We start from the raw sequence: 18,151 nt of genomic DNA on the forward strand, positions 1-18,151 counted from the left end.
ATTGTGTGTATGTATATTGTCAGCTTTCTTGCATCCATTTAAGTGTCTATAACCAAAGACAAAGTTTTCATGCACAAAAAAAAAACAAAAAAACAAAAAAAAACAAGACTGAACAAATTAAAATATTTATATATTTACATTTAATCTATATATATATATATATATATATATATATATATATATATATATATATATATATATATATATATATATATATATATATATATATATATATATATATATATATATATATATATATATATATATATATATATATAAAACATTTTACAACAGAACATGTGAATGTAAGTGTAGAAAAGGTGCAGAGAAAATAAATGTGACCTGTTCTCCATTCACTCCATCCAGCCCATCGTCCCCATCTTCTCCCTGTCAGACAGAGGTCAAAGGGTCACACACTTACAGTCTGTTTTGAGAAGTAATCAACAACACTACACAAATAAAATGTCCAATTGTACTTGTTTAAGACCCTTAAACGACATCTGCAGCTTGGAAAAGAAATAGACCCAACTGCTTTAAAAAAACTGTTAACATCATCATTTTTAATGAGAAACTGAACTTGTTTTCCAGTTAAAATGTGCAAGAACCCTTTAAGCTATTTTTTTTTTTTTTACTTGTTAATGTATAAAACCATCTGTTATTGCAAAAAGATTCTATGAAAATATTCTATGCAGTTTTGCTTTGCATTTAAGTTTGTTAGACAAGACAACTATACAGTACTCAAAAACCTTTACATTTTTTTTAGGTGTAAACTGTGGCTGTTGAAGAAAACACTTTAGGATATCTTTTACAGTTTACATTTTTGTCCAGAAAATAACTGTAACAGTGGGTGCAACTATAGAGCGAACAGCCAGTAAATAGCATAATAACTCGTTTACTCACTTTATTTCCATTGTAGCCTCTCTGGCCCTGTTGAAATGAGATTTAAAAACATTTTCTTGATTCAGCACAGCTGTAAAACTCATCTGGTTTACCTGTCCTCATATACAGACAATAACATATCCTAGCCATGCATTTAGTAATAGTCATGCAGGTAGCATGTATCCATCCCTATTCAGACTAGATGTATAAATGTGTTTGCACCAAATAACAAAATATGAAACCATTTTACTTGATATATTAACAATCTGATTAATTGTTTAACCTTACAGTATTTTAATTATTATTTCTTGAAAATAAAAATGGAAAAATGTATAGTTTAAAGTTCTATTTGAGTGGTGTATTAAGAAATGCAGTCCTGTATCTTGCATACTAAGATAAATCCAGAAATTCCAAGAAGAAAATTTCCACTGATAATCACTTCATTGATAATCGTATGTTACATTACCTTTATTCCTCTGTTTCCAGGACAACCGTTGTGTCCCTGAGTTCCATTCAGCCCTGGTGGTCCTCGCTCTCCCTGCCAGAAACAAGATGGGAGAAAGACTGTTTATCCATAGCATATACAATGTAAATCCTCTCTAAAACATGTATATTCTGTCCTATATACAGTATCATCAGTAACACATTGCTACCGATGAGGTCAGATGCTATCAGCTATGCATTTTCTTGTGAATTACTAATGCTGAAATTTCTGAATTGGACTATTAAGGCAAAAAAAAAACAACGGTTTTCAATCATTCACAAAGTATGCATGCACACAAATTTGTGCATGAAATGTGCGTACGAACGAATTTAAGAACAAATCACCAATTCACCCAAAAATTTGTTAAAAATGTATTCTAAAATGTATTCTAAATTTATGACAAAATATAGGAACAACTGAAACCAGAAATCAGATTATTAGATCATCGAAATTTCATCTAATCCTAAATACATTCTATGCGATCATATACAGTGAAGAGTGAGAAAAGCTGCGTTAGCTTCAGCTGTGAAGTTTCTCTGAATAATATGCGTATGTGAATCTGGCCAAACAGAGGTCTGTAATCTGGGTCTCTGCTTGTTGTGAGAATGACACATTTGGCATTGCTCAAAGATCGGACGAGCATGGGAGCTTGTTCCCACCAAAGAATAAAACATAAAAAAAAATAAAAATAAAAATAATAATTAGGTACAACTTTTTATCTCCCATTTGAGATGTAAACTATGAGATAAAAAGTCACAATTTTTGTAAAAAATAAAATAAAAAATGTATTCTGTGTAAACAAGCTTCTGTAGGCAAAACCATTTCTGCAATCAGCAGCAAGTTTGACAAGAGTGATGAAAGGCTTTAAGGAAAGAGTGTACAGAAAGCCCTTAAATGGAGATGGTTTGGACATGAAAATGACTAACCTTGTGCAAGTGGCCGCTCATTTAGATTACTTCAAATTCACTATCGTCAGAACAAGGTTTCAAACTTATATATGTACGCACAAACGTGTTGTGAATTAAGTGGAGATTTTTCGTGAGAACTTCTCCTGTCCGTACAAACACGGAATAATCCATGCAATTATTAGTGAATGAGACACATAAAAAATTTGGCCAATTTGACTTTTCATAAATAGCTTCAGATTGCCAGAAAGATAACAAAATAAATGTGACAAGTGGGGCAGGGCAAAGAGCTCTGGGAACAGATTCTTAAGTCTGTCTCAAGTTCGACGGAGGAGCCACGGAAGGAAAAAAGAATGAGAGAGGACCAGGCATGGATTGACAGCATTTTCTGATTCATGAAGTGACAAAAAAAAAAAAAAAAAAAAAAAAAAATATATATATATATATACAGAATCCCTTTCTTTCCAAATTTTGACTCTAATATGTCAGCAAAAGAAACAAGAATTTTGAACCTGTCTTTATCCAATATTCAGATTTCTGTTCTGGAAATGTTTGCAAATTAGTGCCTGTTTAATTAGATAATGCCTATTTTGATTATTTAAGCATAATATTTCAAAAAAATGTAATACAAAAAAAGTTTGGAATTTTTTTTGTTATCAATAAAGTATGGTGATATTTATTAGTTTTTTTTTTTTTTCACTTGGGCTGTTTTGCCTTAAGTGCATGTAATGTGAAGGTCGTATGACATCAGAAATCAGGCTGACGGTTTCACTTACCATACTACCTTCATCTCCCGGAAATCCAGGATGACCCTTCTGACCAGTGTATCCCTAAATAATAAAAGAAAACAGGTATACTGACACATTGAAGATGGTCTCTTGAAGACAGCAGAGCCACGTTCCTGATGCCAAGGATGATCAAAAATCTAGCAGCCTTCTAACTAAGATACTGTACCTTATTTTAGTCAAATTGTATTTGTCACATTTAGTCACAATGCAATTATCATTCTTCTAATGACATAATGTATCAAGCTAAGTGAGAAAAATCCATCCAAGGCAAATAATACAAGAGAAAATATGTAAACCCCAATTTTATTTCTACATTATCAGAATTGAGGGACTTCAACCTTTTGACCCGGTTTTCCAGGGGGTCCTCGTGGTCCAGGTACACCAGTGCATGAACAAGGCACATCGCAGCATTCCCTCAGTGCTACTGTTTCCTGAGGGGAGAGAAAAGCATACAATGAGTGGAACTGTTTGTATTTTGTTGTTGAAGTCACAAGCCATGCATCCAGTCAAATTTTAGGGTACTTTACTAACAAATGTATCCGTCACTTGGTAGTAGCTTAAAAGAATAGACAGATGGCATAACTTAATACTATAAACACATATACAAAAGTTGCCAAAGTTTAAATATTTATCCAGTTGCAATGATTTGATTTATATATATATATATATATTGATTTATATAATAATAATAATTATTATTATTATTTTTACTAAACAAGTTAAAGGGGAGTAGCTAAACAAATAAATAGATTAACATTTAGCAGACACTTTTATCCAAAGCAACTTACAGTGCATTCAGGCGATACATTTTTTTTACCAGTATATATGTTCCCTGGGAATTGAACACATGATCTTTTGCACTGCAAATGCAATACTCTACCACTGAGCTACAGGAACACCCAAGCTATGAAAAGCTATGAAAAGCCTTCATTTAAAATACACAAAATACAATTTTAGTTTCATTACAAGATTTCTTTCAGAACAGCTGCTGTTGAGCAAGTGATGCAACTTGTGCAGATGGCATAAAATATAAGCCTGGCAAGAATTGCAAAATGTTACTTTATTTTGAGTGAACAGCACCTTTTTGGATACTTACAATTTGTTTCATAAGAGCGTTGCCTAAATTTAGCATGTTGATGGTCAGTGGCTGCAGGTAGCTGAAACCTCTGCCAAATTCCAGCTGTTGATAATCTACTGTTCCCTCCAAAGACACAATCAGCAGTGCACTGACCCCTAGTTTACACATCAGAAATGAGCACACATGGGTTTAGTACAGAGTGACTGCAGAGGTAATGGTACAGGATGTATTAAAGTTCTGCACATAACTGAGATATTGATGGATCATTATTGAAATAATTTGCAATGGCTCAGTTTTTATGGTTAAGATATAAAGTGTGGACTCTGAAAGGTATAATTGGAAAACAATGATGCATGTTTAGTGATGTCATATGGCACCCACAGATATCTATGGTTGTACCATCAATGTTGTGTCTTCTATTCACATAATTTTGTTAAAATGCTACTTTGTACACTCCTAATATTACACTACAAATATGACAGAACATGTACTCCTTGTTTAGCAGCAAAACAGGACAATTTTGCATCTGAATATATGGAAAAGCAATTTCGAGTGTGACCTGGATGCACCAACAAGTGGTGGGATATTTTGCTAATAAAATTACATTTAATGTTTAGCATCTTGAGAGCTTACATTTTACCCCATGCAGTAATGCGATTTAAGTGCTTTCAGACATGTCAATGTGAGCAAACATTTGTAAACTAGTTGAAAGCGTAGAGTATGCAAAAGGAAGACACAGTTTTAAAATAAATTCAGATTAATGTGGATGTAGCCAAAGACAACACTTACCACTTTGCTTAAGTCTCTCTGAACTCGCCATTAAACGCTGAATGTTATCATCCAGCCCGTCTGTAAAGATTATCAAAACCTAAACACAAACATACGATTAAATGTCAGGAGATTTACAGCATCATTCTGTGTGAATACCATTTTCTGGTTACCCTCAACTGAATGAGCAATAAATATCTAATGTGATCTAGGTGCCTGATATGAATCTAAGTGACCAAAAAAAGGACCCCAGTTTCTCATCGGATTTTCCAACCATGTTTGGCTGGCCTCTTCCATCTATTGTCATTTACATACATATTATTTTTTCCCAATAGTGCTCTTACAGATGCAATTTTATTTTATTTTAAAGCAACACTTTGGGTAAAATATAAACGCCAAATGCATAGTGTTTCTTTGTTGTGTAAATGACAGTAAATTATTCTGTTTCTAATGAGAGTCTGTCAGTAAAACAGAAAATAATTTGAAAATATCATCAGCAGAGATGCTCTTGCTCAATTATATCTTGACCAATCGTAATCATGTATTCCACAGAGCCGTGTAATATGTAGCCGTGTAGAATAAAATATAGAATTGACAGCCATTTTGATGGTCAGTCTTATGTCAAAAACACTCCCACCTTTGCCTTGGCTTTGGAAGAGGCTAACTTTTCTCTGAAGGAATCTAACAGAAGCTTGTTGAAGTCCAGGGGTGCAGTAGGTCGCCATGACATCACTTTCTCCACCACATCCTCGCTGTACTTCTCAAAGCCAAAATCTTCCAGAACACTCCCATCTGTCCCAGACACAAGCCTATAGCCAAATCTAGTTGTAATCTTGTCCTTTACGATGCAGCACAGATCACCCATCATGGAGATACGATGGATGGCTGCAGAAACCAACTGTTCCACCTGAGGTCTGAACAGAGTTTGTGTGCTTGTTCGTCTGGACACGTCAAATCCAAAGGCAATGTCAATATCACAATCTGTTCGAACAAAACAAAACAATGGTTCACAATCTTCAAGAAAGGGTATAGACAAAATATTATACATCATTATCATTAATAAATATGCAATCATGCTATATATGTCGCTATATTACCATGTTAGAGAGAGTTTTAACAACAGATTCCTAAAATCCCAGAGCAGTTTCCTAATTATCTACACTCAACTATATTGCTATCAGTTAATTTACATGTTTTAAGCATTTACTGTACCTTTTGTTTTATAGTTTTAGAAAAACTACTCCTCTCTCAAGAGACACAACATAAGATGAATTTGAAACAATACGGTGTATTTATTTATTTAATTTATTTATTTAAACAGTGTGCGATTTTAACTAATTATCTGTTCCAAAACCTATTGAGCTTCCTTATCAGACAGCAGGTCACAAGATAATGTATATAAGAGGCATTTGAAGGCAAGAGGAATTAGGTTTAGGAACAGAGCTCATTTGAAGAGTGTGTGGTATATAATAATTATGAATTATGAATACTATAATAAACTATAGTTACTTACCATGTGGGGGTTGTGGTAGTGGTCTTGTGTCTTTACAGAGTAAATGTAACACTTTCCTTATGGTTGTCTTCAGTTCAAGGCCTTCAAAAGTCTCAATAATGACCCGATCAGCTGATCCAGCTATTTCACGCAGCTCAGATTTCTTTATTTCATCACCGATCCCAATGGCAGTTATTGATATCTTCTTGTTTCTGAGATACTCTAATGCATTCATGTCTTTGTCATCATTAGCTTTTCCATCTGTGATCAGCAGGAGATTCTGAGCTACTCCTTCATCTATTCTGGATCCATTCTCTTTTGTGAAGTAGTATCGAATATTTCTCAGGGCGTCCCAAGTACTTGTGCCCTGCTTTCGTTGTCTAATTTTGTTTATAGCTTCCTCCACTTCTGCAAAACTAGTGTATGTGTTCAGGTAAAATTGATGCAGGAGTATATCGCTGAACTGGGCAACACCCACTCGCCATTTGTCTTGAGCAATATCCAGCTCTTTCACAATGTCAATCATGGTTTTTTTGAGAGTATTCCAACTATGTTCGTGAATAGACTCTGATCCATCAATTAAAAAAACAAGGTCTGATTCCTCCATCTCACAAACTGGAAAAAACAACAACAACAACAACAACAAAACATTAGGACAAACTACATTAATGGACAACTGTAGATTGGCAGTTTCAGATCTCGCATTTTTACCAATAATTAGAGATAGTTCAGTAGGTGGTCTTAGACATGAGCAATCCACATAAGCCACCCACACATGGACAAGCATTCATGGACGAAGCAACCATGGGACACAAACACTAAGCCTCATATGGAGACGAAGATTTTTGTAGTGAATTATATTGCCATATATCATGTAGCATTGAATGGATTTATAACATTATTTATTTTAAGTATAATTCAACATCAATCTGACCAATCAAGATGCGTGAAAAAACTAACTTTAACAGTCCCTTAAAGTCAACTTGCTCTATTGAAAATAGAACGATGAGTTCATTTACAGAAAAATGTATGGCACAAAGTGTTTAGTGATAAGAATCAGATTTACTTGGTTTGGTAAGATTGCAGAGCTCTCGGGTGATCCGTTTTTGTAGACCATGCAGATCCTTGTATGTTTTTGCATAGTGCACTCTTCCTTTCCTTCCCACAATCTCCTTTAGCTGTTCAGCATCTGCTTCTTCAGTACCAATAGCAAAAAAGTTGACCTCTGAATTTGCCAGGGATTCAGGCCATGTTGCCAGACCACTTACGTCATTAATCTTGCCGTCTGTTATCAGGAATAGCACTTGGCCAACATTCCTTGCTCGTCGTCCGCCATGTGTTTCCTCAAAGTAGTTGAGTGTATACTTCAGGGCTCGGGCTGTGTTTCTGCGTCCTCCTGAAGCTTTGAGGTTTGAGATAACCCTCAGAATATCAGTTTGACTATAGTACTGTTTTAGTGTGAACTCTAAATGAGGGTTGTCAGAGTAGGTGATGGCGCCAAATCGTACCCGCTTTTCTCCAACCACAGATTTGCTCACCGTATATTTGATTAAGTTTGTCATTTCCCGGAAACCATCTTTATTTGGACTTCCAGAGGAATCAACAAGGAAGATTATATCAATCAGTTCTGGTGTCTTGCATTCTGGAAAGATATATGATGTTAATGTTAGAAGTCATTTGGAAAATCCACTTTTGATAATAATTGAAGTGGTTTTTACTATAACACACATTAATGACAAGCATTTAACAGATGTACACTTTAAAAATGTGCAGTCCTTCTCTTTTGGCAAAACAACCATAAGACATTAATGTCTACATGCTATGGGTGGTCAGATTAAGATGATCAGGTGGTAAATATGTGCACTGCTACACTTGCATGTAGATTCCCCCAACAATAACAGACATTGTCTAAAAGCCGCTGAACTTTTTTTTTTTTTCTCAAAGGATTTAACATCAACTGACAGAAGTTACTGACATGATGTGATCTCTCCTAAAAATCTCAGATTTGGTTTACTTACCTGTGTTGCAGATCTTGAGAAGGACGTCACTGCTTAATTCTTTTAGGGATGCAACTGAGTCTTCAAAGAACAATCGATCATGGGATCCAGCAATGGCAAGAATCTGTGATCTGTTTGCATGTTTCATACCAATGGCAATAATGTTGGTGAAACTGTCTCTCAAGACTTTAGCAGGCTCGGCTACATCATCCCTACTCTCTCCATCTGAAAGAACTATTAAGAACTTTAAAGCACTGGTGCGTCCTCCTTTAGGAATGTCGAAAGATTGTAATGTTTCTGTAAGTGCTTTTCCAGTGTACGTTTTTCCATACATCTGTTTGATATTACTAATTTTCTGTAATAATACATCTTTATCATCAAATGTATTTAATGAAAACTCCTCCTTTGTGTTTGTGCCATACTGAACAACTGCAACACGCTCCTTGTCCAGTCCAATTGCAAACTTATGTATCACAAGCTTCATTATCTCCTTCATATTTTCAAAGTCCTCAGCATGAACGCTTTCTGATCCATCAAGCAGAAAGACAACATCTGCAAAAAGACCTTCACAACCTGAAAATAAGAAATTCATAAAGTGAATCTTGAAACAAATTCTATTTAGGCCAATTTTATTATTTTCTCACCCATTCAATAAAAAAAAAGTGCTAATGACATAACAGTGCAAGCATACATTACAAACATTTGCCATTGATCGTATTTCTCACCTTCAAAGGAGCATATTTCTGTAATGATGTCTTTCTTGATTTCATCAAGGAAATCATAGTTTTTGACAAAAAATGTTCTTTGTGGGCTGCCAGATATTAATTCCAGCTCTGGCAAAGATGCATCTTTCACACCAATTGCATAAATGGTGACATTCTTTTCTGTTCTCAAAATTTTAGCAGGAACTTCTACCGACTCTTCTGTCGCTCTTGACTCGCCATCTGTGATGACAATCAGGAGCTTACGAACCTTTTCCCCACGTGTCTGTACAGCTTCTTCGAATAGTGGGATCATTTTTCTCAACCCCAGATCAGTCCTGGTGCCCCCTCCCTCCATAATCAGGGCATTCACTGCCTTTTCAATATCAGCTTTTGTGTTATAGTCATGCAATCGGAAAACTATTGTTGCACGGCTTGCAAATTTCACCAATCCAAAGCGCACATTGTTATTTCCCACCTCAAATGCTTCAAGCCATTGCTTAGTAAAGTTCTTCATATCTTCAAACTCATCATAGGTTATACTTCCTGATTCATCCAGAAGAAAGTATATGTCTGCTTTGGTTGTATCCTTACAACCTGCAGTGGAGTTACATTTTTAGAATTCACATATGAAATATAAATTGTGAAATCTGAACTTGAACGTGTTTTTAGGGCAAGTAATTCATAAGAAAATTTGTACAAACTTTTTACCAACCTTGCAATGCAAAGCTCTGTGAGCCTGTAGGTATGATGGAATCTGTGATTTCATTGCAAAGTGTTCTGGTTAAAATATTTGAAAGTGAATTTAGTTTATCAAAGTCTTTCACATTGAAAACAAACTTTTTATATGGATAGGATGCAATCTCTCTCAAGTCCTCCTCCTCTGTGTCTTTGATACCAAGCGCAAATACAGTGACGCCAGATCGCCGCAATGCTGCCGCAGCACTGGCGGCGTCATCTGTTGACTTTCCATCAGTGATCACAACAGCAACCTGCTGAACATTCTGATCTCTTCTGCTGCCTCTTGCTTTGGTGAACACTTTCTCTTTGGCAAACGTGAGAGCAGCTCCAGTGTTTGTTTTACCACGACCATATGGCATGCTGCTGATATAGCGCAGGATGTCAGTCTTATCATCGAAGGTGTTGAAGTACACATCCGCTCGAGGGATGTCACTATAGAGGACCACAGCTATTTTTATTTTTCCCTCACCCACATCAAGACCTCCGATGGTGTTCTCGAGAAAGTCACGTACAAGTTGGAAGTTATTGGATCTGATACTGCTGGACTGATCCACAATAAAAGTGATATCTGCCACCACGTCAAACAGGCACTCTGTCAAAAAAATATGAGAACTTAAAAAAAGTGTCTTTAGGGTTATGTAATACATAATAGTTTTTCAAGTTAAAACTCTAAACAAAGTAGAAAATGAAAAAAGTTTATGGGTTTTTTGGAAAGAATATTAGATAATGCATGCACTCACCCCTTGCAACAGACACAACTTCCCACGTCTCGATGGCAAACTTAATTTTCTGTTGCACTTCTAGGATGTTACCTACTAACTTGTAGTTGTGTTGTTGACTAGAGATGTGCTTCATTTCATGTTCATCAGCTTTGTTCAAGCCAACAGCAAAAACTGTCACTGCATCTTCTTTGATTGTGCGGGATGCTTGGATTACACCATCGGCGGATTCTCCAGCTGAAATGACTAACAGAAACTGCTTAAAGCCTTCAGAGACTCGGCTTCCAGTGGCAGTACTGAAGAAATTTTTGCGAGCATATTCAATTGCATTGCCAATTCTACGCTCCCCTGTAGGCCTCAGTGTCAGGCTGCGAACAGATGCCAAAATCTCATTCCTGGTCTTATCAGTATTTAGCAAGAACTCCTCCTTGACATTTTCGCTGAACTGAGCCAGGCCGACACGATTAGTATTCTTTCCCACATTGAGCTGCAGGATCAGTCTTTGAAGAAAATTCCTTATTATTTGCTGCTCTTGTCTAGATGCTGAACTATCAACCAATATGAAGAGATCAGCAAATTTTGACACAAAAGCTAAAGAGAATGGAAGCAAAGGAATAGAATTACTTGCATCAATAAACAGTCCCATACTAGAGCACAGAAAACAGTAGATTGTAGTTCACTGTTATGGGAATCAAAGCTAGTAGATGTTTTTGTAGTAATTTTAAGGTTGTCATATTCAACAATTCCACAGTAAAGACACAAATAGGAAAGCATAGCAAATAAAATCTGTTACCTTGTGACTGTAGAGTCACAGTTGAGCACACCTTGTTGCGTATACTTTCTTTTAGACCTTGCAGTTCTTGATAACTGTCGATACTGAATAAGAACTCTTCATGTGGGATATTAGAAATGGTACGCAGTTTTTCCATTTTGCCCTTTCCCACCCTGATGACAAAGATGGAAACCCCTTGGTTTCGTAGTCTTTGGGAAGGTTCCTCCACATCATCATTTGATTCCCCATCTGTGATGACTATGGCAATGCCAGGAACTTTCTCTCTGGCCTGTGTAAAGTAATTCTCACGGATGAAAGTCAGAGCCTGACCAGTGTTGGTGCGTCCTTTACGGTAGATGAGATCATTCAACTTTTGGTGCAGGTCTCCCTTATCTGAATATTCACCGAGCAGGAACTCTTGGTACGGTCTGTCACTGTACTGAGCAAGTCCCACTCTCACCTTGTCGGGTCTAAGGTTAAATCGATCCACAAAAGCATGGAGGAACTTCCTCACTTCTTGGAAATCACTCTCTCCAATGCTACCAGATGAGTCAACAAGGAGGACAATGTCTGCCTGAGCAGTCTGGTTGCAGCCTAGGCAAATGGAAGAATTTTAGATAGAACTTTGACCACTTGATTCTGCTCTTAATTATTTTGTTTCCACAAATAAAATAATAGAAAGGTTATTTTAATGGTGTAATCATTTTTTTTTTCTTTCTGTAAATGTGACACAGTCATTATGTTGCCTTAACTACAATATTAAAAAACACAATATTTTAATTAAAACCAAAAAAAAAAGACTATTTCCTACAAAATAATATTTTACACTTTCGTGAAAAACCTTTTCATGAGTTTTCAATTAATGTGCATCAAAATTGGTATGCTTTATTTTTTGTAAATTATTAGACTTGGACATGTGTTACCTCTTGACATCAGGATGACCTCTTTTTGTGTTTCCTCTACAGTGGTGCATACTTTCTGGATTACACTCTGAGAGATTCCTTGCAGAGCTACAAAGTCTGATACGCTGTAGACATGCTGATCATACGGCTCACTCGCGATCAGCCTCAGTAATGCCACATTTGCATCTTTGATCCCTATGGCGAATATTTTGATTCCCCTTTGCCTCAGCTCCTGAGCCTGTGACTCGACCTCATCTTGAGAGTCACCATCTGTGATAACAATGGCAATCTGAGGAACATTCTGCTGTGCTCGACTTCCGGCCTTTTCAACAAAGTGTTGTTTCAGCATAAACTCCAAACCCTTGCCGGTAAATGTCCTGCCGGTTTTATAACGCAGATTTTGGATGTAGCTGAGAATTTCCTCTTTGTTCTGGTAAGTGTTGAGTGTGAATTCAGTATATGGTGTGTCAGTGTACTGGACCAAACCAATCCTGATTCTGTCAGGAGCAACTTCGAAGTTCTCTACGACTGAGGAGAGGAATTCACGGATTTGTTGGAAGTTCTCCTGCCCAATACTGGTAGAGCCATCCACCAGGAATACAATGTCAGCCACTGTGTTCTGTGTACAGACTGAGAGAAGGAAACCAGAGACTTTTAATTTAATCAACGACTAGACCAAATGGAATATACAAAAATTGTGCTGAATAATCTCATCAAGTAAAATCTGTCCCTACCAATGTTTTGACCATTGCTGACAAGAAAACATAATGACAGAACAAGGAAACCAAGTAATCTCCACTCCTTCTCCATGCTTGATCCCTGAAATAAAGCAACCAATGATATTAAAAGTTTCTGCACAACCAAACAGAATTAAAAATATAATATAAATATAAAAAAAATGATAAAAGTTGAAAGAGAATGAGATCTTTGCATTTTCCAACTGATCTTTCTTGTTTTATATGCAATTAACAAACAGAATATTTGTAAAGACTGATATACTGTGATATGGGAGCTACCCTTTTTGTGAGTTACTGGCTTACTTCCACTTCCACTTCTTAGCACACAAGTGCAGCTTGTACCAAATTGCACACTTCGTGTTTATTTGAGTAAACAATGGCCATTAGGTCAGCAAAACCACAAACACAAACTATTTTAAACACATCAAACGTTATCAAATGCACACCAGTACAGCATGCTTGCAACACCATTTGCCAAAATTACATTTTGGTCTTGCAGATTTGTTACACTGCACAAAAATGGAGCAACTCCAAATCTTTACATATATTTAAAGCATCTTCAGAAAATATGCAATGTATGCATGTCATGTTTCTCAGATAAACATATCACGGGTGACATAAAACAAATCCACTATTGTCTGATTGTTTATGTAGGACAGCACTGAGAGGGTCCTCCTCTTAAGGGCTAATGTTTGTGTTTCATCTCTGAATTACTCTTACATCCTCAGAACATCTGCCAACAGTTGAACAAAATATTTATTTGAGCTGAACATCCAGACCAGCAGATGAAGAACAGGCAGACATCTCAAGCATCTCAAGGACAGATGGTTTAGAAAATCATTCACTTTCAGGTTCTTCAGTGTTTCACGTTCACAATTAGTGAACATGAATAGCAATAAATGATAAACTACTATAAAACGATAAACTATTATGATTCATTTTATGTCTTCAATATTATTTAATCACGTTTTAACAAAATATGGGGTCCCACTTTATATTAGGTGACCTTAACTACTATGTACTTACATAAAAAAAATAAGTACAATGTACTTATTGTGTTCATATTGTATTGTAAAACACTTTTGCTGCTATTGAGGTGGGACAGGGGTAAGGTTAGGGAGAGGGTTGGAGGTATGGGTAAGTTTAAGGGTGGGTTAAGGTGTAAAGAATGGGTCAACAGTGCAATTATAAATGTAATTACAGAAATTAAATACAGATGTGATTACATGTCGTTTTTTTAATATAAGTACAATGTAAAGACATGTATGTACACAATATATAAATATATATAATATAAGTACATAGTAGTTAAGGCCACTTAATATAAAGTCGGTCCAAATATGGTAATCCTTTATAATTACTGCCTGTTATTTACAGTGTAAGTAATGTTATTTTACAGCATGCCTGTAATTATATTGCACATATACAGTAGCCTGTCTGCAACATTTAGGGGATAAAGAGGTATAAACCTGAAAAATACAAATTATTTATACTATTTATACTATATTTATATGGTAGCACTTTATTTTACAGTCCTGTTCCCCATGTACATACTATGTACTTATTATAGTAATTACAATAACTATGTAATAACTAGGTACTAACCCTGAAACTACCTCTAAACCTAATCCTACCCCATGTAGTTACCTTGTATTACCAGAACTTTCTTAGATAAATACACTGTAAGTACATTATATGTAAGTACACGTACTGTAAAATAAAGTGCAACCATTTATATTTATAGACTACGTCTCTCAGCCCTTATACTGTTATTGTTTCAAGCTCACATAAATTAGTTGTTATTTTTTAAAGTCTAATAAATGTTCAAATTGATAGCACTCAATTATACTGTAATGTTGAATGGCTAGTCAATGGTTAAATATCAGGGGGAAACAACAATAGCGACATTGATTGGCAGCACTAATATATATATATATATATATATATATATATATATATATATATATATATATATATAGAGAGAGAGAGAGAGAGAGAGAGAGAGAGAGAGAGAGAGAGAGAGAGAGAGAGTATGTATACATATACCTATAGAATAACAACTAATCAAAAACAATTTGAATATACTGAATATATACATCTGAATAAAGACTGAAATGTTCTAAATGTTTTGCTCAACATCTCAAAGTGGAGCCTTAACATCTATCAGCTAAATAGCATGACAATCATATTTAAATAAGAAATTACAATCAATTATAGGAATTATTTAATTCAATGTTACATTTTATAAGTGTCAATTTAGCATTAAGCCAACATAAACCTTGGTATCATAAAGTCTTGGTATCATTTTGTCTTAAATGTGATCAAACGCTCATATTTTCAAATGCTTTTCAAAAAGCAAATTTCACACTAAGACTTTTCTAATATTTCTAATTCATATTCATCCCGAGCCAGTAACAATAACGGAAGCCGAGCTCCTAGAGATGTGAAATGCAGCTTCAAATGTGTCCCCAGATTTAGCAAAGGATTGTCAGCCAGCTCTATGCTACTTTCCTAATGTGTTTAAAATCAGGCCCGAGTCTATGAAAAATACTGGTGAACTAGTGAACATGACACTCGTGATAGAATCCAGAAAAGGGGACTTGAATTAAACACATAAATAAACTCAATGCTTAAGATTGCTTTAATAGTTTTTAAAACAAACCAGAAAACCCCAGTCTTCTTTTCTGTGAAGTATTTTTTATAAACATAGACATTCTCACAAACTAATGATTTAAAAAAAAAAAATCATATGATCACAAACCGCTCTAAATATAATCTAAATATAATAAAGGAAGAGAGTAAAGAGGTGAACTTACACAGAGCCCAGGCACGGATGGGATGAGTCCAATCCGAAGACTCTGAATGAGAAACTAAAAATTAGAAACTGTTCATACAAACTTATAAAACCACTCCTCAACCCCACAATTTCCATTTTAGGAGAAGATGACTTATAAACATGTATATACAGACCCACAAGTGGATGATAGATTTATTATCTGTTTATCTTCAGCATTGAAAAGCTTGAGTGCAGTGTGTTCACATTACCCTTTTGGATTATTGCAGATGTTTACAGCTTTGTGTTTGTTGCTTCAATTAGTTAGTTTAATCTAATTTAGTTAGTCATAATTTCTCACCCTCATGTCATTCCACACCTTTATATTATCTATTGAATAAACTTTAAAATGTGCAACAGAAGCATTATACTGATTATGTGCTAAATTTCCAAATCTTCTAAACTTATTTTATATCATTAACAATCAAACTAGCACTCTGTAATGGATTAAGGCATTTGTAAGAACCAGTGGCATTTGATCTCAAATACTTCTAATCTGGTGTTTATAATCATAAAAAAAATAAAGAAAAATAAAATAAAATAAAAATAACCTTATTAATAATTGAGCACCAACAATAATTGAGTAGCAAATCAGCATATTGAAATTATTCCTGAAGGGTCGTGTGACACTGAAGACACAAGTAATGTCTGACAAAAATTCAGCTTTGCATCAAACAAATAAATAAAAAACAGTTATTTTAAATTGCAATAATATTTCACAATATTCCTGTTATTACTGTATTTGTGATCAAATAAATGCAGCCTTGGTAAGCATTAAAAATTATTTCAAACTTTTGGTCACCAGGGTTGCATAGAGCAGCTGGGAATGGGATCATGTTCACATGAAATTGCATGACCAGTTGAATCCTACTCTCCATAACCAATCTGTTATTAGACACTCCACTTCTTGGAAGTCCACAAGAAAATGTTCTGGCTTCAGATACTAGCTACTCTTCCAAACAACATATGTCTTGTCTTATGCAGTCTGTTTACAGAAAAACACAACATAGACACATTACTACACCACATATAAGGCATGACATGCTGAAACATGGATAAACATAACTAACATTTTAGCTTTGTTTATGTCAGGCAAGAAAAGCATTGGTCATTTACATTAAACCTATCATTCATAACTTGATTCACATAGCTCAGGTTCAAATGTGTTTGGATGTGTAGAGTGTTGTGGTGGTTATATCTCCTTTGTAAAAAATAACTGAGATCCTCATGAAAGCAAAAGTCACTTGGCTAATTCCTTCATTTGTGCATTTTTAACACAGTATTATTAATATAATTCGTTATTCTACATTCGCATATTCTACAGTAGGTCACTTGACAAACAGTCTGCATATTTGTTATTTGTTATCAACTGTTATTTGTTAATAACTATAATTTTTTTCTGGGAGCGATCCTAGGCTGTTTCACGCTGATGGATTACACCCCAGCAGAATCGGAGCGGAGCTGCTTTCTGACAACATCTCCAGGACACTTCGCTCCATGTGACTAGTAAGTCAATTCTCAGATAACTATTATGATGACTTTTGTTCCACCCGCTTAAATGATACAAGTACTTGCACTTTACAATCTGTTAAGACTGTGTCTGTTCCGAATAGTGAGGTCAAAATATAAATTTAATGTAGGATCTAGAAAAAATCTTATCGTGAAACCAGAAACATGTAAAGTAAATGAACAAAAACAATCTTTAAAGTTTGGTCTCATAAATATTAGATCACTCACACACAAAGCAGTTATTGTAAATGAAATGATCACAGATAATAGTTTTGATGTACTCTGCTTGACTGAAACCTGGCTAAAACCAAATAATTATTTTGGTCTAAATGAGTCTACTCCACCAAACTACTGTTATAAGCATGAGCCCCGTCAGACTGGTCGTGGCGGAGGTGTTGCAACAATATACAGTATTGTTCAAAATAATAGCAGTACAATGTGACTAACCAGAATAATCAAGGTTTTTAGTATATTTTTTATTGCTACGTGGCAAACAAGTTTCCAGTAGGTTCAGTAGATTGTCAGAAAACAAACAAGACCCAGCATTCATGATATGCACGCTCTTAAGGCTGTGCAATTGGGCAATTAGTTGAATGGGGTGTGTTCAAAAAAATAGCAGTGTCTACCTTTGACTGTACAAACTCAAAACTATTTTGTACAAACATTTTTTTTTTCTGGGATTTAGCAATCCTGTGAATCACTAAACTAATATTTAGTTGTATGACCACAGTTTTTTAACACTGCTTGACATCTGTGTGGCATGGAGTCAACCAACTTGTGGCACCTCTCAGCTGTTATTCCACTCCATGATTCTTTAACAACATTCCACAATTCATTCACATTTCT

The 18,151-nt window shown here is 35.3% G+C and overlaps 1 protein-coding gene across 2 annotated transcripts in view; it reads right to left on the reverse strand.

Moving 5' to 3' along the window:
* LOC128025902 (collagen alpha-6(VI) chain) overlaps window positions 1–18,151 on the reverse strand; it is a 100,588-nt gene that overhangs the window by 10,906 nt on the left and 71,531 nt on the right. Inside the window, exons 1-18 of one of the 2 annotated variants that reach the window (XM_052612499.1) lie at window positions 15,780–15,839; window positions 12,961–13,045; window positions 12,248–12,856; window positions 11,346–11,918; window positions 10,574–11,143; window positions 9,808–10,425; window positions 9,117–9,689; window positions 8,413–8,964; window positions 7,461–8,036; window positions 6,416–7,009; window positions 5,540–5,883; window positions 4,924–5,002; window positions 4,153–4,289; window positions 3,395–3,487; window positions 3,045–3,098; window positions 1,346–1,417; window positions 901–927; window positions 343–387 (exon numbers count right to left, since the gene is read on the reverse strand). In XM_052612499.1, coding sequence (XP_052468459.1) covers window positions 343–387; window positions 901–927; window positions 1,346–1,417; window positions 3,045–3,098; window positions 3,395–3,487; window positions 4,153–4,289; window positions 4,924–5,002; window positions 5,540–5,883; window positions 6,416–7,009; window positions 7,461–8,036; window positions 8,413–8,964; window positions 9,117–9,689; window positions 9,808–10,425; window positions 10,574–11,143; window positions 11,346–11,918; window positions 12,248–12,856; window positions 12,961–13,036 — 5,592 coding nt within the window. In that variant the 5' untranslated portion in view covers window positions 13,037–13,045; window positions 15,780–15,839. Of the gene's footprint in view, window positions 1–342; window positions 388–900; window positions 928–1,345; window positions 1,418–3,044; window positions 3,099–3,394; window positions 3,488–4,152; window positions 4,290–4,923; window positions 5,003–5,539; window positions 5,884–6,415; window positions 7,010–7,460; window positions 8,037–8,412; window positions 8,965–9,116; window positions 9,690–9,807; window positions 10,426–10,573; window positions 11,144–11,345; window positions 11,919–12,247; window positions 12,857–12,960; window positions 13,046–15,779; window positions 15,840–18,151 lie in introns of those variants that run through there. The other variant, XM_052612500.1, reaches the window with a different exon arrangement.

The sequence above is a fragment of the Carassius gibelio genome, chromosome A13 (assembly GCF_023724105.1).
Source record: "Carassius gibelio isolate Cgi1373 ecotype wild population from Czech Republic chromosome A13, carGib1.2-hapl.c, whole genome shotgun sequence".
Lineage (NCBI taxonomy): Eukaryota > Metazoa > Chordata > Actinopteri > Cypriniformes > Cyprinidae > Carassius > Carassius gibelio.